Below are 27653 nucleotides of genomic sequence, written 5' to 3'. Positions count from 1 at the left end.
TTTTCTATGGACAGTTGTTTGTCAACAGCAATTTCTTATACTGACAGTCGAGTGACAGTATATTATTTTTTTCTATTGACACTTGCGGTGTCAATAGTCACTTCATTAAATGAAAGGTGTGATAACATAAACATTTTCAAATGCTTTCTAATACGCTATTCGCAGAAGTAATTTATTCTGTTGCTGTTTGTTTTTTAGACTTTATTTTCAATTTAAGTTGGTTGAAGACCAATATATACTGCCATCTCAAGGAAACACTGTACTGTTTATTATTTCATTTTCTGCTTCAACTTCGTAACTGTCCCTTTAAATTTGTATGTCGAATATGTACTTCTTTAATTAAAATGACCGTTTGAGTTTACTGTTACCATAGTAACCAATACATTAAAACTAGAATAAAACCAGTTAGATCATTTTCAGATTTTAAGCTAAATAATATTTAAATCGTCAAATTAGATACAGAAAGTAGAGTTTATGTGTATTTTTGTTTAACTAGACTATTTCACGTGTCGAATCTGCTGAATGGAGTTTGAAGCTGCGGCTTAGAAACAGGGAATCAGGAACATAAAAAAAAACAGGAACAAATCCTGAACTAGGGATAGAAATAGGCATTGTATTCCTCTTAAAATGCAGTATCTGTAGCGTAAAATTAATATAAACCCATTCATCCAAACAAGTAAATCGATATCGTGCGGGGAATGTACAGAACTGTGATTTGATTTGAGCCTCGATTGTTTAGTATTATTATTTTTAAACGCTTTTTATATATATTTATTCCGCACTAAATTGTATAAATCTACTGTTGTTTGTATATGCTAGTGTATACATAACTGTTATTTGTTGTATTAGTTGTTAATAGTAATGTTGGTATCCTTTTTTGTTATTATTTTACAAAAGTGTACTTTATATTACAGCTCGAGGCCTATGGTTTAATTTTAGTTAAAATATCACATTTCAAAATGCAGTAATTCCAGTTAAGTGTTTTTACATTCATTTTGTTTTTTGGAGGCCCTGCAAACAGCGTTCTAAAATTACTAAATAGGTACTTTAAACACACTATAAACAGATTATTACAGAAAAACACTCGATATATATATTAAAATAGTGTTTGCTCAAAAGAGCCAACATATATATATATATATATATATATATAGATATAGATATAGATATATATGTGCATTATGGAAACAAATCTGCAGAAGCGACGTGAGAACAAGAAATCGCTGAGAGTAAAGGTAATCAGCCTTGGAAACGCAGAGGTCGGAAAGGTGAGTAATGATATTGATAGTCAGATATATAGCAGTTTAGCACTGTCCAGGATCGGAATCGGGCACTAAAACAATACAATATTTTGTATAAACTGAATGCATGTTACATGAAAACTTTATTAAAAGGAAGCTTGAAACAAAGCCCTACAGTATTAACTTTTATTATTTATTTATTTATTTATTTATTTATTTATTTCTTAGCAGACGCCCTTATCCAGAGCGACTTACAGTCGTAAACAGAAATACATTTCAAGAATCACAGTACAATTAATAATACAATTAAGAGCAAGATAAATACATTGACTTGGGTTCTGGCAAGTACAAGTATGACAAAATACGATTCAATAAGGGAGCAGATAAGTGTCAGTGATAGTTATATCAGGATATAATTAAGTACAACATAAGGACATTTATTGTACGAACAGGAGGATTCAGCCTATCTCATCTGTGATCGTTTGGTTCCTACAGTCGTAGTTGATTGAGCTCAAACCTTAAGGGATTGCATATACACTTCGAAATTATTTAATTTATTTCTGTAAAAATACAGCCGGCCCTCTCCATTTTGTACTGTATCTTAATTCCCAGGCCCATCTAATGATAAATTGAAGATAAGGTATTTTGCTACATTTTTTATTGCTCTGACAGGTCAAACATAACAGGTCAATCAATCATATACATTTAAAATAAATTAATACAAAGCTAAAGTACATAACTAATGTATTAGTTAAATAAATCCAAAAAGTACTTCCACTTTCCTGTTTCATTCACATGTTGCACAATTCCCAGCTAAATATACAAAGTATAACAATTTGCAATGATTTTATGTCATAAAATTACAATATTACAATTATTTCAGGGTATTGTTATTGCCAATTTTTTTGACCTATTATTGAACTGTAAGATATAGTACATAATAGCAATACATATACACACAAAAAACAAACAAACAACGTATTCCATTTGTTATGGTATCATACAAATATGTACCTATAAGTGCTTGTCATATTGGGGGTTGTCTAGAAGTTGTAGGCCTTTTGGGGAACAAAGATATGACTGGATGTCAGCAGAGCCCTTGTCCACTGATAATATACAAGTGCTTGCAAGTGCAGAGAGGTGCTGTATAGGAACATCACCAGAATACAGGAACTCCAGTTTCACGCAACAGTTGTGATGGTGATCAAACGTGTGTGAGTAGTGTTGTGTAAAAATTTGGCTTAAAATGAACAGTTGCATTGAAGAAATTTAAAACAAGAACAGCAAAAAACAAAAATACAAATACTCTTAAAGCGGGGTCCCGAAAAATACAGTGTTGTACGTCCCCACGTGTTGCTACTAAGTAACTTACCTGTCATTTTTATTTTCATTAACATCTTGATAACTTTACTTATAATTTTAAAGTCTGTTCCAGCTGTCTTTTCCCAACCCTACCTATTACAGGCGATCCATGAGGCTTTGGTAATAAATTTAGTTTAAAGTTTCACAAAAAATAGTTCCCAGTATACAAAACTTCCAAGGTCAGCTGTCAGTTAACAATACATTTGTACAACATTGTTAAGATAGGCTACGTTGCAATAAAGGTTATCTGCATTTTCCCTTGGTCCTGTTCATGGATGGTATCGCGAGAATTTGAATTCAACCGGGAAACGGTGAGGTAACTCATCTGAAATTTTGTGAAAATCAAGTGCGTCTGGAATCAAAAATTAAAAATAACTTCAAAGCATCCTGCAACTGAACCTTCACCTAAAACAGAAAAAAAGAAGATGCGTTCGTACCTTGACAGCTATCTAACATTTGGATTTATGGACGGGCTTACTGTCAAAACATGGCCCCAGTGTGTAATCTGTGGCAATGACTGCAAACAACAGCATGAAGCCAAGCAAATTAAAAAGACACCAGGAAACGAAACACCCTGAAACTACAAATAAAGACTGTGAGTGCTTTTTTTAAGAAACAATGAAATTGCAATTGGAAATAAACCAATTTGTATACGGGACACTTTTGCAAAAATAGGGAGTGGTGCATAGAAGGCTAGCAAAGCTTCTTTTTGTTTTTCGCTTTTAATTGCAAAAGCAAAAACACACACTATCGGTGAGGAGCTGATCAAACCAGACAAACAAAACAAAAACCTGACTCCCACATGGAGTGCTAAACAAAACATTTCTTTTTTTTTTTTTTCTAAGTAAATACACTGGATGGCTACGACGTTTTCCAGTTACCACAACAATTTACACACCCACAGTACCTTCACTGATTCCGACCAGACAGGTCTCATACGCAGCCTTCCACACAGCAGCCTTGATTGTGGCGTTTGCCCCATCAAAACAAATTGGAGCCAGGTGCTTCGCCTGACTCTTCCCCCTACCCTGCCAAATACCCTCCCCTTGTGCGTAGCACAACGGCCATTCCAGGGCCCCTCCCCACCAAAACATTGTCCATTTTCAACCTTTCTTGTGGGCGGGCATGAGGGCAAGTTTGTCCGTTCCTTGGTGCTCCCAAGCAGGGACTGCAAACCATTGACAAGGGACCCAAACGGGGTGGTATGGCCGACTGGAGCACAGGTCGGTGAGCGGGAGGTTGCAACAGCCGGCAGAGGTGAGAGCCCTGGAGCCGGTGTAACAATGTCTTGTTAGATGCTGTCTACTCCCTCACCACCTTCTCCCTCCATGCTTCAAAAATGTGCCCAATCACAGCAGCCTTGCAGCCTCTCAGTTTGTATCCAGTCACAGCAATCTCTCAGTTGAAACCACACACTTGTCATTCCCTCAGCTTCATTGGGGCGTGTCTCTTCAGGAATACGGGTAGGAAAAAAATGATGCCTCCCGACAGTGATCAGAGGACACACCTCTGATCTCAAACCCGAATGCACCAGAGCAACCGTCTTGAAAAGACAGCTGGAACAGTGTAAAAAGTTGTCAGGATGTTAACAATGAAAATTGAAATTACAGGTATGCTATTTAAACAGTTGTAGCAACACGTGCGGTGTATAATGAAATTTTTTTCAGAACCCCGCTATTTACTCTTTAAAGATTGTGTGTTGCACGCATGCCATTAACAAAATGCCATGAAAATAAAGAAAATAATTTTTAATGAAGTGTAATGCAGCAAAATTTAAATAATTAAACAAAAAAGGAAGTGAAAAGGTTACCATATCAAACAGAAAAAAGTTTTCTTTGTGAACTCCAATACACCAACGTTATCTTTCACCAGTCAGAACTTAAGAGTGCCAAAATAAAGTTTTGAGTCAACACAAACAGATTTATTTAGTCTGTTGCATCTTAGCAGCCACAACTATCCCAGAGATTTTAGTGGTTTTCAAGAGAAAGGTACAAAAATATTTTATTCTGTTACCCGAAGGACCCTACAACACTCGCGGAACATTTTGTTGAAATGTTTTTAAATATGGGCAAAATACAAGAGATTCTTTCACCTGAGTGATTTTATGAATTGTGCCTTTTGTTAGAGCCTTGTAAGTGCCACATACTTTAAAACTAATTGAAAACCCTGGATGATGTTGTCAAGGTATGCCTGTCATATGACTTTCCCTTCCAGGATGTGCAGCTCGGTTTTACTGGTTGTGATTCCAGGTCAAACTATAACCAGCCCTCCTCCATACTTATCGTGGGGTACCGTGTTGCAGTCAGCATGACGCTGTCTGTGACGATGCCAAGCATGTGTCCTCCCATTTTTGATTCATCGGACCACAAGACATTGGCCCAATTTGCTGATGTCTACCCCAGATGGTCTTGGCACCATTGAAGTTGAGCCTGACAATGGTGGTTCGTGAAGTGAAATGTAGGGGCATCGTGCATACAGATGCTCCTACTTCCACTCTATTATTCAGTCTTCTACTAACAATCCCCGTAAACTTTTCTTTATCTTCTCCTCCCTCCTTAGTCCTCCTCCCCCCCCTTCCACATGGACAGCAACAGCTTGCCTAGTGCCCATTCCATGGCGACCACTAGCATTCTATCATCTCCTGAGAGTCTCTTCATCCAACCATTTTTATTTGTGGTGTCAGACAGGAGTGAACAGTGCTTTTATACGTTGCAGCACTAATATATAAAAAAAGAAACGCATAGCAGATATGTTTTCTTCAGTCTCTTAAAAATTGCAACAAAACTTGATCAAAAGAATTGTATTTATTTAAACACGTTTTGCTGACAGAGTGTCACATTGTCAGGATCGAAAACACATAACGTACGCCAAAACACGTGAATATTCAAATCCAATCCAATTTTATTTATAATGCGCCTTTCATGGCAAGCCATCCCAAGGTGCTTTTAACAAGAAAATGAACATTCGGAAGTTCATTTAGTACAATAAAAACAATATTAACAATAAAAACAGCAAAAGAAACCAAACTCAAACCAAATAAATAGGAATAAAAAAAGAAATATTATAAAGATATAAAAGCCTTATTATAAAAGTATGTTAACCCTTTGCGGTCCATTTATTAAATGCGCATCAGGCACGCCAGGTCTAATTTATTTTCACACGCGCAGTTAATTTTAGACGCGCTGTTTAAAAGTATTTTTTTTCACAGTCAAACGGGTTTAAATGGCCCTGCATATCAACAAAGCACTCACTAGGCATCTCCAGCCCCGCCCCACCCTTTCGTTCGCTATAGCTTTCACCTATGTAATCAATAAATAATAATAATAATAATAGTCGTACATACCGATCAATCATCTCCTGATCACTCGTTTTATCACCAAACTCCTCAATAATGCGATCCAAGTCATTATTTTATTACTATAACATCTCAAAAAAGCTCTGCAAATGTCTGTGTTCTCTGTGCGCTGATTCACAGGCAGCCAGCTTGTTTACTTACAACCGCCCCATTATCTGATACCAGGGCCATGTATGACTATTCATGAGATACGATATTTTTTTTTTTTTTTTTTTCGACTTGTCTCGGCTCCTGTCGTTCCCACTCGGCCATTGAATGGTTTTCTCGACTTTTTCTGGAGAAAAAACGACTAAAACCCGTTTTTTGCGTTTCTATAATGATGTCGGACAGGGTCCGACAGTGGACTTGATAGGAATAATTGCAATGTCGGACCAGGTCCGACAATGGACTGCAAAGGGTTAATTTATTTTTAAAAATTGCCAGTGGAAGTGCATCTCTCTCACTGTGCATGGAGAGCATTCCAGAGTTCAGGTGCCCTATGACTGAATGCTCTACCACCTGTCCTTTGCTTTAAAATCCTTGGGACAGATAGCACCCCTGCATCTTGGGATCAGACTGGCCGCCCAGGGGCATACGGGACTAAAAGATCCATCAAATAGGCTGGAGCCAAACCGTTTAGGGCTTTATAGGCAATAAGAAGAACCTTAAAGTCAATCCTGGGCAGCACCGGGAGCCAGGCTAGCACCCTGGCTGCAACATTGTGTACAAGCTGCATTTGTGACAGAACACAGTTTGGAATTCGTGAGAACAGGGCATTGTAGTAATCAATCCTATAAGATATGAAGACATGCATCAGTCTCTTACTTGTTTTTTATCTTTTGATCCCAAAATCATTATCTCTGTTTTATCTGAATATAACATAAGGAAATTATTAGACATCTATATATATATATATATATATATATATATATATATATATATAAACTCAAAGCACAGAGAGTATAACGTTATATATATATATAGAATTTTAGTGGGAGTTATTCTTGGCTCACTCTGATAAGGCCTGGTCTCAGACAGTAATTGAGTGCTGCGCGTATTCTTTAAATAATTTATATAAAATACGTAATGCAAATATTTGTAAATAGTATGTTTACACAGATAACCATGAGTAAACTAAAATAGGAGGGTAGATAGCGTCTCGCTTTGTTTCAATTTGGTAAAATTCAGTTTGACTGTGCTTGCTTATAATTGGACAGCTGCATAAAACTCAGATATTTGACTCTCCTATTGGTTAAACTTACTGTCAGTAACTGCAACTGAAACAGACACAGTTTATGCCCCACCCAGCTAACTTATGTTTGGGATACCGCAGAGAAAATGCAGATATTCAGTTGGTTGATCGTATCACAGAGGCCCTTCAGGAAAAAAAAAAAAATGTCGATTACGTACAAACACAGCATAAGCGAGCACCACTGTCAACAGACTGCTGTAAAGCGTTTAAAGCTTTATTTATTTTCCCATGCTATGACCCGGCAAAAATGTGTTCACGACCCATAATTTAAGAACAGCTGCCGCGAATTAGCCCGCGGACCACTTTGAGGAACACTGGTTTAGGGGATACCACTCACTACCCAACATTGAGATAACAAACTCGTTATTAGTAGTCGTTGTAGTCGTCGTAGTAATGTAGCAGTATTGTTGTTGCAAACTTTAAATAACCAGTAGAGTATAAATATATAACCTGCTTTAATATTTGACATAGTTGTTAAATTGGATTCATTTATGGATATAAATGCTTCATACCGCCTCTAAGGCCAGTTAGAGGAGTGATTCTTACGCCGCAACATCGTCGACTACGACTTCAGTAGTGTCATAATCACAGAGTATGGCCATACAAAGATGGAGAAACGTGGTGTTCAGTGATTAATCCAGATTTCTGCTTCGACGTGCAGATGGAAGAGCCCGGGTATACAGGTGATGTCATAAACGTTTTGAGGCCAACTGTGTGCGACAGGTTGACAGATTTGGTGGTGGGAGTGTCATGGTGTGGGCAGCAATCTCAGACAGTGGCGGAACTAACCTTGTTCATGTTCAAGGCAACCTGACAACTCAGCACTGTTGTCATGAAGATCATGTGTGATCCCATTCATGAATCATCGTAACGTCATTTTCCAGCATGACCATGCTCGACCACACACAGCCCGGGCCACCACAGCTTTCCTCACTCAGAACAATGTTCGTGCTTCCCTGGCCGTCTCGATCACCAGTTCTGAACCCCATTGAGCATTTATGGGACGAGCTTGATCGACGTGTGCGACGACGTCACCCCGAGCCACAGACGTTATTCCAGGCACTTGAGCAAGCGTGGGTTGCCATTTCCCGGCATGTTATCCAGGCTCTGATTTGATCCATGGGCAGGAGATGTCAGGCTGTCATGTTAAAAATGCTCTTTTTTTTTTTTTTCAGATTTTTCATTATTAGCCCTCAAATAAGCAATTTGGGTTAGGGTTCTTTTTTGTTTTTTTAAATACACACTTTTTTATTGTGATTATGATAAAACAGAAATACAGTATTTCATAGAACTTAAATAACAAAATGGGTTTACGATTGTAGCATTATAATACAGATCACAACATAACATAATTTTTCTTTTCAATGGCTACATTATATAAGTATTATATATATACTATATATATATATACTATATATATATATATATATATATATATATATATATATATACACAATGGCAGCATTATAATAACATAATACTTGTGCAGGCATATCACTTTTTAGAAAAAAAAATTGTGTGAGAAAATGCAACGTCTTTATCTACTACATATACATCAGAAAACTTGCATCACAAAAATTCAATCACGTCATATACAGTAGCTTCCCCAGTTTCAGGCATGGGTGTATAGCGCTGTTATATGAATTATTATCTGTGAAGTGTAGGTATAATAAATAAATAGGTCGTTTTGACCAGTACCAAACATGACCAGGCTTCCTTATAACCTGTAACACCAACAAATGATTAAAGAAATATCCTAGTTTTATTCCCTGTAGATACACAGACATCCATTTTTCACTCTCAGCTGTGTTTATACAAATGGCCCGGTCTGTCAAGCACGTTTCTTAGGGACTGCTGCCATCTGCCAGTAAAAAAATAAAACTGCATACACATTTACAATACAGTGTTCTTTCTTTTTCATTGAAGCACATTAAGTTGTTCTATACTCACCACTCTCTGTGTAGAGTCTCCTACACTCCATCCAAATCTAGCTCCACTTAACCCTTTAAGGACCAAGAGTTTTTCAGTAGGATGTTCCTCCAAGACCAGGGCTTTTTTGGCTGTATTTGAGACTCTTCCTATAAAAATTCACTCAATCTATTTTGGAATTGGTGTTCTTTTTTCAGAACAATCTGGGGAACATTATAAAGTACTTTAGAAGCAATAAACATGTAGCTTCATTTTTTTTTTTTTAAACACAATATTTAATATTTATTTATTTATTTTTATTATGTTAAATATTTTTATATTATTATTGTAAATTGGTGATGTTATATACTTGGGTTGTCACTGAATCAGACACAGAGCAGTGGGTGTTGACACGCCGCACAGGCTTGCAGATTTAATTACAACACGAGTGCTGCCACTAGGCTATCAGCAATGGTAGCCCTGGTGTCAGATTTAATAAACAAAACAAAACAAAAACAAAGCTAAAAATAAAAGTTTGCCACAAATGGCGAGCACTAGTCCCACTAAAAGGAACGTCCCGCTCCAGGAACCTACTACACTACTAACCCTGGCTGGGCAATGCTTTCACGAGCATGGTCTTGGAGTGGAAGGGTTTCGTGCAGTAGTTCTCTTCATGGAGCAGACGCTCTCCTCCTCGATGTCAACAAACACAAGCTTTTGCCTGTGTAGCTATGGTGTTGCACAGATGCCTTTTGAGCTCCACGCAGCCTCCCTGGCACGCCTCCCAGCCAATCCGGACCTCCCGATCAGCTCAGCGCCGGGTGAGCCTAACTGGTCAATTCTTTGACCAGCAACGCGCCTCCTGTTCCGTGTCCCAGCTGTACACATTTGCGCAAGAACCACATAGCCTCCCCCTCAGAACGGCACCACTGGTCTGTTTGATATCTCTGGCTGGTTCCTTTTCTGTTTGGGGGGTTAACGGGTGATGGGAGGTCCAGACACGACAGTGGGGTGTCTGGAAACATGGGCTGAGGGAACTGACCCATAGGTGCCGGATTGGAGCACAGGATTCTCTCCTTCCTCGCTGTCAGCCTTCTCCTCAGGCTGTCGGACAGCAGTTCCTCCTCCTCGGGGTGTCTGGACGGTAGCTCCTCCTTCCTTTGGCACTCAGGAAGGCCACTTCTCCTTCTCGGACCATAGCTCCTCCTCTGGTTCTTAACAGGCAGACAGCCACTCCTTCTCAGGCCTTTGAGGATGGTAGCTCCTCCTGCCTTGGCCTTTGAGGGCGGTAACTCTCCCCCTCTTGCTTTCAGAGCTCCAGCTTCTCCCTGTCTGGCTTTTCACCCACGTCTCCTGGTTCTGCCTGCGCATCCTGGCAGCCAACTGCTCTGTGCCTATCCTGCCTTGACTCAGCAGGACCAGTGACTTAGTTCTTCTGACACCAAGTGTAACAGGGGGATTCGTTGCATGTGTGGATCATCACTGAATAATAATGAGGCAGACACAGCATTAGGTGTTAAGAACATAAGAACGTTTACAAACGAGAGGAGGCCATTCAGCCCATCTTGCTCGTTTGGTTGTTAGTAACTTATTGATCCCAGAATCTCATCAAGCAGCTTCTTGAAGGATCCCAGGGTGTCAGCTTCAACAACATTACTGGGGAGTTGGTTCCAGACCCTCACAATTCTCTGTGTAAAAAAGTGCCTCCTATTTTCTGTTCTGAATGCCCCTTTATCTAATCTCCATTTGTGACCCCTGGTCCTTGTTTCTTTTTTCAGGTCAAAGAAGTCCCCTGGGTTGACATTATTATACCTTTTAGGATTTTGAATGTTTGAATCAGACTGTGTAGTCTTCTTTGTTCAAGACTGAATAGATTCAATTCTTTTAGCCTGTCTGCATACAACATGCCTTTTAAACCCAGGATAATTTTGGTCGCTCTTCTTTGCAGTCTTTGTAGAGCAGCAATATCCTTTTTGTAACAAGGTGACTGGTACTGAACACAGTATTCTAGATAAGGTCTTACTAATGCATTGTAAAGTTTTAACATTGCTTCCCTTGATTTAAATTCAACACTTTTCACAATATGATGAAGCTGTATGGGAACAGTGAAAATAAAAAAAACTTTTAGTCTTCTGCAATCAAAAAATCTGTGGCAGGGCTCTACATTTAGATTTTTTATTACTGGCCCCTTGGGCCACTGTGGTAGTGTTTTTACTGGAAAAATAGGAGCACGCTAAAAGAGCAATGTTCTTGTATTGACGGTGTGCTATAGATTCAAGTAAATATACAGAATGTCGTCAAAAGCCAAGCACTCACCAGGTATCTGCTGTTAAGCTTATATATTGTTATAACATCATTATAAAAAAACAATGAAGCGAATTCACTGGCCTTCATCAGTGCAGTAACATCATTTAAACTTTTTTTTACTGGCCCGGATACAATTTTAACTGGCCCAATAATAAGTAAGCTGCAAAATTGTATCACCCTGCAGGGCAAGTTAATGGCAGAGTAATGTATTAGGTTGTGTGTTCGCGCCAGTCAAAAATAAAATAAACAATTGTATGGATTATTTATTTAACCGTTCTGATTATGTGTATACCATATATTTAAATGATAATAGCTGATCTATTTTTTTAAATCTGGCTTTTTGTACGTTTTAACATGTTTTGACTAGATTGCAATATAAAAAATAAAATAATGAGTTATCATCTGCAATAAATGCACCCGATGTTTAATTTTTAACTGTTATTTTTAGCTTCACGAACTGGACTAAACACAAAAATATTCAGTCTTTTCTCAAATTACTTTGTTTAATGCCGACGTTAGGAGAACCGTGCAGAATTGTATAAACTGAATTCTCCTACTGTAGGCATTCAAGAAATGTATTCATTAAATTAGCGAAGTGCTCCCCAGTTCTTCCACAGCAATATGTTAGAATATAAAACATGCTATATTAAAAACCAGAGCAATACATCAATAGCTGCCATCTAATATTGTAAACATCCGTTTCACACACCATGTAAACGAGCCGAGTGCACGTGCAAACTGCATTGTGAACACAAACGGACTCTGTCCTGAAAAAAAAGGGGGAAGAAAAAAAAATAAATTGTTTAGCTCGCATGCATATTCTTTCATGATGGCTTTTCATTTACGTATGTTTAGTAATGTTTAGTAAAAACCAAAGAGAGCCCATGTCTCAAATAAAAAAGTGGGTAGGCGAAGCCTTTCAATATATGCTATTGTAGTTATTTTAGCCATTTAACACGCATACATTGGCGTGCTTGTCGGAAAAAAAATTGCCATGTCGAGTATTACTAACAGCACTTCAGTACGTAGTCGCAGATGCTGACTGTACAAAAACTGTTCATAAAACAGAAGCCATGTGGACTATACTATATACATTATACAGCAAAAAAATGTAACCGGCCCAGTCGGGCCTGTGGTGCTTCATAACTACCAGCCAAACTACGATCTCTACCGGCCCCCTGGCCGCCGGGCCATGGTTAATGTCAAACCCTGTGTGGTGAGCCCTGCTCTGACTGCGTCGTGTGTCCGAGCTCCTGGTAAGTGACGCTTTTGTGAACTTCGCAGTCTTCTGGTAATTGTAGTTTGGCACGGTGATGTTGTAGCACTGTTATGGGCAGTCGCTGTAATGTCTGTCACGGTGATGTCGGCGTGGTGTTGGACTTGCTGTTATGTCATGTACCCCGGCTCAGGCTGGGGCGCCACGTGGAATGGAGCGCAGGGTGTGTGGCAGTCCCCTTGGGTGGGGCTACACATAAACGTCCTGGAGCTGCAGGCAGTTCTTCTGGCCTTGCAGTGTTTCTTCCAGGAGGTGCAGGGGAGACACAGAACGAACAACACAACCGTGGTGGCTTACATCAACCACCAGGACGGCCTGCGCTCACCCCGTCTCCATCGTGTAGCCCACAAAATCTTATTGTGGGCTCATGAACACCTGCGATACATCTGCCAGGAGCAGAAACCCACGCCGCAGACCTCCTATCAAGGGGAGTCCCATGCGGCTCAGAGTGGATGAGCCTGATTTGGGACAGGTTCGGGAGAGCAGAGGTTGACCTCCTTGCCTCCGTGGAATCAGCTCATTGTCCTCTGGGTGTCAACGCCCTTGCACATGAGTGGCTGAGGACTCTCCTTTATGCCTTTCCACCGGTAGCATTGGTTCCAATGTGCCTGGAAAAAATCAGGCAGGAATGAGCCAGGGTGCTTTTAGTGGTCACGTACTGCCCAGAAGAATGTGGTTCTCCACACTGGTGCAGGTCTTACGCCACCAGCCTTAGCAATTGCCCATGCGCCGCGACCTGCTCAGCCAGGTGCGAGGGACGTTGTGGCACCCCAGCCTATCGAGCCTACAGCTCTGGGTCTGGCCCCTGAACGGCTCAGGTTCAGACAGTTAGGCTTGTCGGAGAGAGTCATATCGACTCTCCAGAATGTGTGAGAGCTGCTTCAACGTATAAGTGGGGATATAAGTGGGGCGTGTTCCAAACTTGGTGTTTGGCACGTCCGGTTGATCCCACGACTTTCCCTGTGACAGTCATTCTTCAGTTTTTGTAGGACCACTTTGATGAGGGTAAGTGCCCCTTGACTTTGAAGGTTTACTTGGCAGCCATCTTGACTTGCCATGTTAAAATTGACTCGGTGTTCCCAGGGGCTCATTTTCTGGCTAGCCAGTTTCTGAAAGGGGCACGGATGTTTTGGCTTCCTTTTGAAGGACAAAGTTCCTCAGTGGAGGTTGAAATGTGGTGCTGCATGCATTCACGACACCAACCTTTGAACCTCTGTTTCTGCAGAACCCAAATACCTATCTCCTGAAGTGTTTTTACTTACCATCACCTCTGCTAGACACGTGAGTGAGATGCAGGCATTTTCAGTGGCAAAAGCTTGTTTATTCTTTGTTGAGTCTATTATTAAGGTCATGCTCTGCACGAATCCAGCTTTTGTGCCCAAATGCTTATCGACCTTCCATGTCAATCAGTCTGTGGAATTGGAGGCTTTTCATCTTCAACCATTCCAGTCAGATGAGGAACGTCGGCTCCATACGTTTCGTCCGGTTAGGGCACTAGCGTATTACGTTGACAGGACAAAAAGTTGGCAGCAATCTGAGCAACTGTTTATATATGCTTTGGTGCCAAGAACCAAGGTCAAGCCCTATCAAAACAGAGACTGTCCAATTGGATTGTGGAGACAGTCAAGATTGCTTACGAGCAAGCCAACTTGCCCCCTCCAGAGAAGGTCACATGTCATTCCACCAGGGGTCTTGCTACCTCTTGGGCATTGTTTCAAGGTGCATCGGTCTCTGATATTTGCGATGCAGCGGTGTGGGCCACTTCTCACACCTTCACAAGGTTTTATAGGCTTAATGTCCTGGATCTTCAGAACCCTGCCTTTGGAACCAGAGTGCTCACAGAGGCATCTCGGCCAGACTCAGAAGAATGAGGTAATTATGCATTCTGTGGACGTTACCATGCCTTATAGTTATGGCAAGCCATCTGTCTCACCAATTTGGCTGTTCTGCAAGTTGTTTCCTTGCGACAGCTTGGGTATACTTACGTATAATTGAATACATTATACTTAATACATACTTGAAAGGGAACGTTAACTTATTATCATAACCCTGGTTCCCTGAAATAGAAATGTATCCATTACAATTCTTTGGTCGCTGCGACAGGCGTGCTGACGTCGTGGGTGTAAAACACAGCTTTGGTAGAAGTGTTCAGTTGAATTAGATATAGAGTCAGCACTCAGTCCAACCCTATAAAATGTTGACTTCAGTGACAGTTAAACGCGTGTGACGCATATCTGATTATTTCATTTTGGCCCGTTCCAACCATTGTCTGTTTTTCAGGGAACACAAAAAAGATACAATATCAAAAATACATATCTGAAAGGACTTTGTTTTAAAATAAGTAGGCTTCTATTTAGATGTACTGTATTGGTTTTGTTGGTACACTACTATCTTCAACAGAAGTAGTATTTTAATTCAGAACGATGTGATTCTGAAAATATCACTTGCCAAAACTAAAGAGACGACACATTAACTATAATACAGTAAATACTTTTAAATCCATACGTATTGTAGCAGTATGTAAAATTTCCCATTAACGACCTAACAGCATAATTAAATCTAAATGTTATCCATGCGCAGAACTGTGTAAAACGTAAAAGGCAATGCAATTTAGTAAAACCAAAAGATTAAAAAAAAAGAAATTTCCAGAATGAAAACAGTATCCCAAGTCAGTATTCAAAATTGCAGAATATAGTGCTCAATAAGGCCCTAATGTCACAGTTCACTTGCAAATGAAAATGCAGAAAATGCACAAAAGCAACAAAAGGTCACAGATAAAAAATAAAATACATCACAGTAACTAAAACTGTTTAATTGTGAACTGTTGCATTATCCTAGCTTGTCTCGTTCGCTTTGTTTTGGCTGCATTTTTGTCATGTGAAACTGGAGGAAACGCTGTGTAACTGCACAATATAAGAGAGACTGATTTAGCATTAGAGAGAATTAAAAAAAACAGTGCCGTGAAAAAGTATTTGCCCCCTGTCTGATTTTCTGCATTTTTGCATATTTTTGACACTGAATGTTATCAGATCTTCAACCAACACCTAATATTAGATAAAAGGGATGCCGAGTGAACAAATAACACAAACATTTGATACATATTTCATTTATTTATTAAAGAAAGTTATGCAACACCCAATGCCCCCGTGTGAAAAAGTAATCGCCCCCTTAGACTCAATAACTGGTTACGCCACCTTTAGCAGCAATAACTGCAATCAAACACTTCCTGTAGTTATTGATTAGTCTCACAGCGCCGTGGAAGAACTTTGGCCCTCTCCTCTATGCAGAACTGCTTCAACTCAGTGACTTTTGTGGGTTTTCGAGCATGAACTGCTTGTTTCAGGTCCTGCCACAACATTCCAATGGGGTTTAGGTCTGGACTTTGACTAGGGCATTCCAAAACTTTAAATTTCTTGTTCTTCAACCATTCTGATGTAGACTTGCTTGTGTGTTTCGGATCATTGTAGCTGCGCTTCAGCTTCAGCTCACGGACGGATGGCCTGACATTCTCCTGTAGAATTCTCTGATACAGAGCAGAATTCATGGTTCCTTCAATGATGGCAAGGCGTCCAGGTCCTGATGCAGCAAAGCATCAACAAACCATGACACTACTACCACCATGCTTGACCATTGGTATGAGGTTCTTACTGTGGAATGCAGTGTTTGGTTTTCGCCAGGCATAACGGGGCCCATGTCGGCCAAAAAGTTCCACTTTTGACTCATCTGTCCATAGAACATTGTTCCAGAACTCTTGAGGATCATCCAGATGCTTTTTGGCAAACTTGAGACGAGCATTCATGTTCTTCTTAGTGAGCAATGGTTTCCGCCTTGCTACTCTGCCATGAATCCCATTTTTGCCCAGTGTCTTTCTGATGGTGGAGTCACGGACACTGACCTTAGCCGAGGCGAGAGAGGCCTGCAGATCCCTGAATGTTCTAGGGTTCTTTGTGACTTCCTGGACGATTTTCCGCCTTGCTCTTGGAGAGATTTTGGCAGGACGGCCACTCCTGGGAAGATTCACTACTGTCCCAAACTTTCTCCATTTGGACAATATGGCTCTGACTGTGGTTCAGTGGAGCGCCAGAGCCTTAGAAATGGCTTTGTAACCCTTTCCAGACTGATAGGCATCAATAACTTTTTTCCGGAGGTCTTCAGGAATTTATTTTGTTCATGGCATGATGTGCCTCTGGAACCTGTGTGCTGACCACTTCACTCTGATGGTAAGGGCCAAAGTTAGTCAGATTTATCTTGGGCAGGGCTGGCCCAAATCAGACCTGGTTGTTAACCAAAGTACTCAAACAGCTGACCCTATCCCTTAATTGGGTTGAGAGTTAACTAGGGGGGGAGCAATAACTTTTTCACACCTGAAGATTGCATGATTGATTACTTTGCACACCAAACAAATGAAAGAAGCACCAAACTTTCGTGTCATTTTTTCTCTCAGACTCCCTCTATATACTACTACAACCCATGAGAAAGTCTGACCAAATGTGAAACAATGTGAAAAATGTTCAAAAATGCAGAAAATCAGATGGGGCAAATACTTTTTCACGGCACTGTATATGTAATGGGGATTGATTTTATTCTTAATACAAGGGCGTTAAAATGCGACTGGTTAACAGATATCCGAGTGCTGACTGTAATAGGTTAACCCATTGTGTAATGGATACATTTCTATTTCAGGGAACCAGGATTATGATAATAACCTAATGTTATTGTCGGTTTGTGGCAGGTGTAGAGGTGATGCAGTGCTCAAGACAATGACAAACAACCAAGTACTGGTGAAATGGTGGTTTATTTATAATCCAAAGTCTGATGACAACAGTAAAGAATAATGAGAACTGGCAATACACAATGCTCAGTTAAATGCACAGGTTCAGTCCCAAAACAATAAACACGGTATTTAAACACATACAGTAAACACAAACATGGTCACAAGTCCAAAGTGAGTGCTGTAGTGCTTGTGGTGAAAATACAATTTATTGTGAACAAGTGCAGTGTTGTCTGGGTTTTGTGCTGGCCTGTAGCGACCGCTCCGGATCGTGTTAGCCATCTAATAACAACAAACAAGTAGATTTTAGACAAGACCAAACAAACAAAACACTCATGATAACAATATGATTCTCCTTCCAGTTCAGCATTTAACCATACAAAGGAACAGATCACCTTGCTACATCCCCTATATACAGTCAGTCACGCCCCCTTGGTTATTGTTTGCAACTGTTTCTCCTCCAATCCGCGATGACTTGGTGTACCGTAGCTCCACCCCCTTTCTAGATGGCCGACTTCCACCTAACCGTGGGAATGAATCGTCAGGCCATCCAGTCCAGGGCACTCTGTTCCCTTTACATAGCACTCTCACAGGTTGGGAAGGATATTTATCGCTAAGAATAATTTTGTCTCTGTCACAGGGTTGTAAAGAGGATATCTTAGACACAGCACTGTTTTAAAACAAACATTTATTTATTTGTGTATTGGAAAAATGTAAATTATACCTCTCATTTTGAGTGTTTTTTTTTTTGTTTGTTTGTTTGTTTGTTTTATTAAATATGATTTCAGATTTCTTTTAACTGCAACTTCTTCCCCAAAATGTTGTGTGTACTCAAAAACACAAAATTCTACCAATTACTCACCTTTATTATATTAATATAACCGAAAAAAAATTCTAAACTTATTTACAAAAATAGTCAAACAAAATACTGTACAGCTGTACCATGCATACAACTACGGATCTTGCACTCACGCAGCTTATTTATAAAAAAAAAAAAAACCTAGAAAAATCTGAGCGGGATATCTTTGGCAAATCATATTTTTTAAACTTTTTTTCCCCTTCAACAGAACTAATTGAACTTTAGTAAGTTGATATAATCAACCGTTGGTCTATTAATTTTTTTATATCATTTGTTTGCGCACCTTTTGGCACAAACAAATCAACTGAGTTAATTAATAACAATAATTAATAACAACTGTCTTTTGTTGCGTGTGACATCAGTAGCTCGGCTCTAAAGTGGAAAAACAACCCAGGCTCCCCTTAACCGCACCGTGAGGGCTCAGTACGACCCTGGCATGGCTTGGTTGTACAGTGAAAAAGAGGCATGAGATGTGTTTAAGGGTCCTTGCTTCAGAAACTGCTGTGCAAATGGCACCTCTATCATTATCAATCGCATGTTTACGTGGTTGCTTGTCAGTAAGGCTAAGGATTTTAGTAGAGAACATTGAACTTTGCAACACAACTTGAAATTCCGCCTTAAAAAAAAAAAAAAAAACAGCAACCAAAAAAATGCTTTTTTCACAGTTTAGCTAATGATGTTGAACTAGCTTGGTTGCCTTACTTTGCAATGTAGCCATTCACACCTTAAGTCAATTGACAGCGCTGAAAAAATTTAAACATACATGCAGTGCGACTCTACTGCCAGACACAGAAGTCGAGTGTCTGAATGTCATGTCTGCTGTGAATACTGCTGGACAGACTTCTCTGTGAAACATGGTGAGCGTCATGACTGTATCACTCACATAGGTCTGAAGAAACGCCAGCAAAAAGCAAAATATGACACTCCCCATTACTGTATGTTTGTGCAAATGGGTTTTGAGGTTTAACTTGCTTTAATTAATTAATTAATTAATTAATTAATTAATTAATTGATAGATACAACACAGCATTTTGTGTTTTGATAGTTGCAGAGTAGTAAAAATGTAAACATATTAAATCTTTCTAGAGGTGTTATTTGTTACAAAGTTTTGAGGTTGAATATTTCAGTCCAGGTTTGATAGCACTTACACGATCCTAAAACTTTGCCATCGCTCGGCACATGCAACTATTTTCTCCTTTCAGAAGTTGCCATCTCTGAAAAACGTTGATGTTAAAATATCCAATAATTGGGTAGTTTTAAGTATTTTGTTATTTGTAACGCATAAATTAAATTGCATTGTTAACTCATCTGAACAGGATAGGCTACTTACTGGTTGGAAAACATAAAGATCTGTAGCCTATTCATTGCTCTAAGTGGAGAAAATGGCAGGCTTCGGCATGCTTGTGTGGGCTGTACATCAAGAGGAGGAAGATATCTTGGAAGATGATCCTTCCAGAAGAGTGAGAAGACCCTGCATATTTCAGCTGCGACTTGACCCTCTGGATTACTCTGATGATGTGATTCATAGCAGGTGTCCACTTAACAATTATTCACCCTTGCGGAGAACTAGAACATGAACTGAAGAGTTGAACTGCTAGAAACAAGGCTGTCCCTGTATTAATGAAAGTTACAAGCTCACCGCATGATTTGGATTCTGATGTTAGCGAGTTTTTGCAGGTAAAAAAAAAAACAAAAAAAAAACACATTTCCATCCCTATATTGCAGGCAGTACTTGGTTTTACACATTTTTCACAGCATTCCATCTACTGATTAGAGCTCAAGTCATTTTAAAATGAATAATATTTTATTACAAGTCCCTCAACACATTTGGATGTTTACTATATATATTGAAAAATATATTCGTGTCAAACTGGATTATATTCTTGTAGGTCTAATTATTTCAAAAAGTTGTATTTCAGTAACTACAAATAAACTGCAAGAAATATGTAACGTTTTCTAATCCAATTTCGCTATGAAACCAAGTAGTATTGCGTGACAGGCAGAATTTTTCAATCTAGCTGTATTTATTTCTAAGAAGCTTTTTGTATGGTAAGGTTTACTGTATGAGAAACAGATTTTAGATGTATTATTATTGTATGTATTGTATTTGAATGAATTTTGCAAGTATTGCAAACCTGAGGGAATACAGTAACAAATACAAACATTGTTTCCACCATTTTACAATGAGTTGTATTTTAATGTAGCTGCAGTGCTGACTTTCTGTGCCGTTTGTCATTCAAATGAAAGTTTTAAAAATAACTGGAGCTTACTGACGCTCTGGAAATGAAACGTGTGCTAACATTAGAGGATTGTTTTTCTCAACTAAAAGTAAAATATCATGAACTGTGCCAGACATTTCTTGTGATTACCGTTCTTTTTTCAGCAAGGCATGTGCATATAAGCTATATAAAAATGTCATAGTTTTTTTTTTTTTTTTTTTTTTTTTAAATCAAAAAGCGTACACTGCACCTAACCTAACCTCTCACTCATGTCCAGTATCTTTTTAGTAGCCATAACATGACGGTGTAACAGACGGTATGTGCCACTGACTTCTTAAGTAGGTGGCACTGCTCATTTGCATACCACTGACAATTGGTTGGATACAATCTCTCGGTAACAATCCGTGATGCTAAATCACATCTAAGACCATTACTGGCTGGTAAAATAACAGTTTTATAAATCGCGTTTTAAATACTGCATAGTATTTTTTTTTTTTTTTTTTTAATGGCCGGAAATTACTGCCATCTTTTATGCATATGCCCATTACAGTATTGTCTGTTATTTTCCAGAGCTGTATAATAAAACGCTACTGTGAGAAGAGATTTGTTGCAAAGTATCTGGCCACAATCGGAATCGATTATGGAGTAACAAAGTAAGTTCCACCTTTCAATCTTTCATCCTAACAGCAGTTATTGTCATTAGATAATGTATTGTTCCCATGTTGGTTTATCTAAGATTATTTTACAGGACATGCAAGAATAACCAGATTTAACAGCAACTATAAGCTTGGAATAAGATTTACCTTCGCTTATGTAAACTGATCCCAGATAAGCCTCGGAGGAACATCCTACTTCTCCAACTAAGCACTATTGAGTGTTTAATAGTTATGTAGTGTTGAATTTTGTTGTATTTTCAAGAAAAAAACTGTTAAATAAATGTTCAGTTAAACCATGAGAGGGTAATAATTAAAAGGGTAATAACCAAGCCTGTTACAACACTTTCTTTAAGTTCCTTATCATGTTTCTCTAAAAAAATTAGAATTAGAAGAACCAAGATAAATATGCATTATTTATAAAAAGTAAAAGTGTGTGTGTGTGTGTGTGTGTGTGTGTGTGTGTGTGTATATATATATATATATATATATATATATATATATATATATATATATATATATATATGCACAAACTAGTGTTTCAAGTTATCTTACATCTACAGTCTTATCTACAACCAGGTGTTAACGTTTTCCCTTTGTTGTGATGTCATAAAAATATGTACCCAGGTGCTTGTGAGAGATATTGGGGGTTCATGTATAGAGGTTGTATGCCTTTAAGAAAAAAGGCATGATGGGATATCAGCTGATATATATACAATTGCTTAAGTGCAGAGATGCTGGATTATTACACTCCGGTTCATGCAACAACAACCAAATGTGTGTGAGTACTGTTGTGTAAAAAAAATGGTTAAAATGAAGAGTTTCATTCAAAAAATGTAGAACAGCGAAAAACTAAAATTAGACATGCATTAACAAAATGCCCTGAAAACTTAACATAAAGAAAACTATTTAATTGAAGCAATAAGCTCAATAATTAAGCTAAAAAGGTAGTGAAATGGTAACTTTTTTTTTTTTTGTGAACTCCAATAAACCTACGTTATCCTTCCCCAGCCAAATTGCAGAGTGCTTAAATGAGCACGGTAATTTACCACAATAAAAAACAGTAATGAAAATGTAGAACATAAAAAACAGCAACCAGATATAGTCAACGAAAGACAACACATTATTCAAATTCTCTGTCATATTATATATTTAAGGTAAGGCAAGTTTATTTTTCTGTTAAAAGTGCTCCCGGCTATAATGTTCTGCCGCCTGGCTGTACAGAATTCCTGGGGAGAATCCTGATACTGTACTCAATTGAATTAAATGATGACCATCCGCTTCCGCATAGATACAGTGATTTCTTTTTTTTAATTTAGTCGTTGACAATTATTTGTTATTATTTTCTCCCCAATTTGGAGTGGCCAATTATTTTTAGGCTTAGCTCACTGCTACCACCCCTGCGCTGACTCGGGAGGGCGAAGACGAACACACGCTGTCCTCCGAAGCGTGTGCCGTCAGCCGACCGCTTTTTTTCACATTACGGACTTACCATGCAGCCACCCAAGAGCTACAGCGTCGGAGGACAACGCAGCTCTCAGGCAGCTTACAGGCAAGCCCGCAGTCGCCCGGCCAGACTACAGGGGTCGCTGGTGCACAGTGAGCGGAGGACACCCTGGCCGACCTAGCCCTCCCTCCCCCCGGGCGGCGCTCGGCCAATTGAGCACCGCCCCCTGGAAGCTCCCATCCTAGGTCGGCAAAGTACTAGCCTGGACTCGAACTCGTGACGTCTAGACTATAGGGCACATCCTGCACTCCGCGCGGAGCGCCTTTACTGGATGCGCCACTAGGGAGCCCTCCCAGATACGCTTTCTGCGCTAAAGCGTACGAATACCTGCTTCCACATAGATCAGATGATTTCTGCACTAATACATTGTGATAATGTACTGTATTAAACCACATGGATTATCGAAACATGAATTATTGAAACACAGATTAACGGGAGTCTACTGTGTGTGTGTGTGTGTGTGTGTGTGTGTGGATAGACAGATAGATAATTAGTACAGATAGTGACATGCTACACAGTTGCCTATTTCTTAAATTGTTGATTACTTTGTTTCTGCAGTTTGAGGTTTGATATTCAAGTTCATGAACTGGTTATTTTCTACAGTGTAAATTCTTTGAATAAACTGCTAACAGGAATGGAATTACAACTTCACTAGAAAATGTCTTTCTTCTGTTGAACAGTCAACTACAGGAATTCAGGGAAGTGTTTCTGCCAGCTTTGTTTTCATTCTGCCAGCTTTCTACGGTCTTTAAATGCTATATTGTTAATGTGGCTAAGGCAATCCTTGAGGTGTCTAATAATAATTATTATTTTTATAGAGTCCAAGTCCGAGATAGAGAGATCAAAGTGAACATTTTCGACATGGCAGGGCACCCCTTCTTCTATGAGGTGAGTCTACTCTTTCAATTGGCATTTGGACATACAGACATACTGTACAGGGCTCCCATAATACTGTCAACAGCGTGTAGTGCTATGATGTGAAGCCAGTTAGCTCCGTAAGTGTGTCTGGAAGGATAGTAATTGAAACTGACATGTTGGTTATTTGCATTATATTAATGAGTGAGCATGTGAGGAAAGTCAATTTACACAAACATGTGTGCAGCATATTGTGTGTGTGTGTGTGTGTTTGTTTTGAATGGGGGGGGGGGTATATGAAATACATGTTTGTGGTCTCAGATCAGTTCCCCTGCAAACCAAGGCTGGCTTGGGTAATTGTTTTCAATCAAAATGTTGTTGCATTGCATTATAAACATTATAAACACAAAATTTGAGATATGCATAACTTTATTTTAAACGCAGTTATAAAATTCGTTAAACACAGAACCATCCAGATTGTCTAGGGAACTGGAAAATGGCTTAACTCACCTTTGTGTACTTTTTGAGTTAAAGGGGTTGCCTAAAAATGTGTTAAATTCTTGTAGTCAGACCATTTTTTTATTTATTTTTTGCTACCCATAGTAGCAAAAAAATATGGTGTTCAGCACAGACATGGTCCACGAACAGGAATCAAGCTTTTTGGCAATCCAAAGTGAGAACGTTTTAAATTAAAATAAATATTAAGGTTTTAAAAATGTAATCTGCGCATGCGCAGTTGGAACACTCTTGTTCCAAAACCCCAATGGCCCTGTCAATCATCAGCAGGGTCAATAGAAAACTGCGGAAATATTTGCCCAAAAAATGCAGGGTTATTTAACCAAATTTTGAGGGGATCTTGTGGAGGGTATTTAGGGGCAAGTTAATATTGTTATATTGGCATTTTTTTCTATTTTTATTTTATTGATACATACAAAGAATCAAAACTTTATTGTTTTCTTTCACAAAAACAGAATACTTTTTAAAAGGTGCATGTAGCAGGGCGATTGCCCTGCACGTGTGTATTTAGTGTTGGTATCATTTGTATGGGGAAATGGGTTTATTGTGTGTCGTTTTGGAGTTGATTTGTTTAATTGAATTATTGTTTTACAGACGGGCGCTCGATTGAGACTTGCTGCCTGCTAGGTTTGGTTGAGAGGAAGGGCAGCAAGTGATTGGCTGTGCTGGACCTCAATCAGCAGGTGGGCGGGTCTTGATCGAGTGTCCGTCAGTTCAAAGGCATCCGCGGGAAATGGTTCGAGGAGATTGCAACGCCATGCCAGAGGGGAGCAGCGTATACTTGGGAGGAGAGGGTTCTGTAGTGGAGTAGGTTCCTGGAGCGGGATGCCTCGTTTTAAGGCTAGCGCTCGCCCTCGGGGCACCTTTTATTTGTAGTTTTTGTACTGTGTTTTATTTTGCCTTTTGTACAGCTTGCTGTATGTGTCCTCTGAGCGTTACCATGGCTGGTAACGTCACATGACCACCTTTCATTTCTGTTTGTGTTCAATAAATCCTGCGCGCTTGTGCCGCCGTTTCAACTCCACCCCCAGTTGTCTCTCTGTTTTGCTAAACAGAGGCTGTCCACGCAAGTGACGTAAGACCCGGTCACAGTGCAAAAGAGCTATTTGTATGCATGTCCGAATGAATGAATGCAAAAAAATGTATTTGAATACGTTTTGATAGACATTTTACTTGAACCACCTAAAAAATTAACAGCTGTTATTCCACGGTTAAAAAGACAGTGTTTCTGGATTGCCATGAGTGTCCTGAATTCAGAAATACCAAATATGTGCACCTTTCGATAGTTTGTCAGGCGTTTATAGGTCCTAAACTGAGACTAGGTCACTTTGAACTTTCCCCTTCCAGGTAATATTGCTGCATGACAACAAGTGACTTTTAGAGTCTTTTGTTACATTTGTTACTGGTCATGGTGGTTTGTTCTGGGGTTTAGTCGCAGTGTGGAGTAGTGGTTAGGGCTCTGAACTCTTGACCGGAAGGTCATGGGTTCAATCCCCGGTGGGGGACACTGCTGCTGTACCCTTGAGCAAGGTACTTTACCTAGATTGCTCCAGTAAAAACCCAACTGTATAAATGAGTAATTGTATGTAAAAATAATGTGATATATTGTAACAATTGTAAGTCGCCCTGGATAAGGGCGTCTGCTAAGAAATAAATAATAATAATAATAATAGTACTCGTGTACCGTGTGGTACCTTTCAAAACACTCCTCCAAACAGAGGCCTGGCTAAGAGGGACAGTGCGGACGGTAGTATCATGTATCCCTCTGCATGCCCTTGCGGGAACACACAGCACTTTTTTTGTGGCCTTGCTTTACTCCCAGATGGTGGTAGCGTCCGTATAAAATGACGTTCAGTAAGTCTAGCCACTGTCTCTAATCTTACTGTTTCTGGCATTTCTTGGCTGGCAAATATGAGGCTGGAGATGAAAAAGCTAGAAAAGTAAGCTTGTTTTCTGGAGCCGTACAGTACACAACATGTTCTATAACGAAATCTGGACCATGTACATGGCGAGTTTTTTATACAGTGCCATGGTCTTCCTTGCAGGGACAATTGGGCAAGCGTGAACACGGTCAGTGGACCAATATAAATCAATTCTAGGTTTATTCACCAGTCCCATCAGAAGGGATAAACCCCAGAACCTTTTCATTTCAATTAGATTAGTGGGGACCCATTTGCACACCCTAGAATATTGTCCCCATATTGTGCCATGTATTGCTGGGCATACAAATTGGTCTGAATAACCAAATACTCAAAAAAGTCATCAGTGATGAACAGTGGAAGAAGTCAGTTGGGGTCAATTCAGTTGTGTTCGCCCTGGTACCTGGTGTGCCAGAAAAAAGGTGGAATTTGAGGCTGGATGTTGTTAGTGGGGTCCAATCGTAGAGTGGCTGAAATCCACCACCCCTTGGTCCAGGACCTACTGTACCCTGTTCTGGTAGGGGCTCAGGCTCAATGTCCATTGGCTCCTCTTCCTCACTACTGCTGGATTTTTTCACTGGAGGAAGAGTCACTCAGTACATATTCACTACCAGAGTCATAAGGCACAAAATCACCCTCTGAGTCTGAGTCTGACTCCATTAGGAGGTCAGCAACAGTCTCTGCACTGAGCTGCTTGCTTGCTATTTTAATGAGTAAAACTTCAAAAATTAACAATAAAATATTAAAAACAGAAATAACTATCAAGGCCAATTTATCCCAATTTAAAAAAAAAAATATATATATATATATATATATATATATATATATATATATATATATATATATATATATACACAGCTCTGGAAAAAATTAAGAGACCACTGCAAAATTATCAGTTTCTCTGGTTTTACTATTTATAGGTATGTGTTTGGGTAAAATGAACATTTTTGTTTTATTCTATAAACTGCTGACAACATTTCTCCCAAATTCCAAATAAAAATATTGTCATTTAGGGCATTTATTTGCAGAAAATGACAACTGGTCAAAATAACAAAAAAGATGCAGTGTTGTCAGACCTCGAATAATGCAAAGAAAATAAGTTCATATTCATTTTTAAACAACACAATACTAATGTTTTAACTTAGGAAGAGTTCAGAAATCAATATTTGGTGGAATAACCCTGATTTTCAAGCACAGCTTTCATGCGTCTTGGCATGCTCTCCACCAGTCTTTCACATTGATGTTGGGTGACTTTATGCCACTCCTGGCGCAAAAATTCAAGCAGCTTGGCTTTGTTTGATGGCTTGTGACCATCCATCTTCCTCTTGATCACATTCCAGAGGTTTTCAATGGGGTTCAGGTCTGGAGATTGGGCTGGCCATGACAGGGTCCTGATCTGGTGGTCCTCCATCCACACCTTGATTGACCTGGCTGTGTGGCATGGAGCATTGTCCTGCTGGAAAAACCAATCCTCAGAGTTGGGGAACATTGTCAGAGCAGAAGGAAGCAAATTTTCTTCCAGGACAACCTTGCACTTGGCTTGATTCATGCGTTCTTCACAAAGACAAATCTGCCCGATTCCAGCCTTGCTGAAGCACCCCCAGATGAGTCCAATTTTCAGCTTTGCCCAACACCTGGTCGTCTAATGGTTAGACGGAGACCTGGAGAGGCCTA

At 39.5% G+C, this 27653-nt stretch overlaps 1 protein-coding gene across 1 annotated transcript in view; it reads left to right on the top strand.

Annotated features, from left to right (window-relative positions):
* Positions 1–427: 427 nt before the first annotated feature.
* dnajc27 (DnaJ (Hsp40) homolog, subfamily C, member 27) overlaps positions 428–27653 on the top strand; it is a 61192-nt gene continuing 33966 nt past the window's right edge. The window contains exons 1-3 of the mRNA XM_034003554.2: positions 428–1268; positions 21100–21182; positions 23508–23577. Coding sequence (XP_033859445.1) covers positions 1173–1268; positions 21100–21182; positions 23508–23577 — 249 coding nt within the window. The 5' untranslated portion in view covers positions 428–1172. The remainder of the gene's footprint in view (positions 1269–21099; positions 21183–23507; positions 23578–27653) is intronic.

Source organism: Acipenser ruthenus, chromosome 5, assembly GCF_902713425.1.
Source record: "Acipenser ruthenus chromosome 5, fAciRut3.2 maternal haplotype, whole genome shotgun sequence".
Classification (NCBI taxonomy): Eukaryota; Metazoa; Chordata; class Actinopteri; order Acipenseriformes; family Acipenseridae; genus Acipenser; species Acipenser ruthenus.
This window is presented reverse-complemented; position numbering and strand designations above follow the sequence as displayed.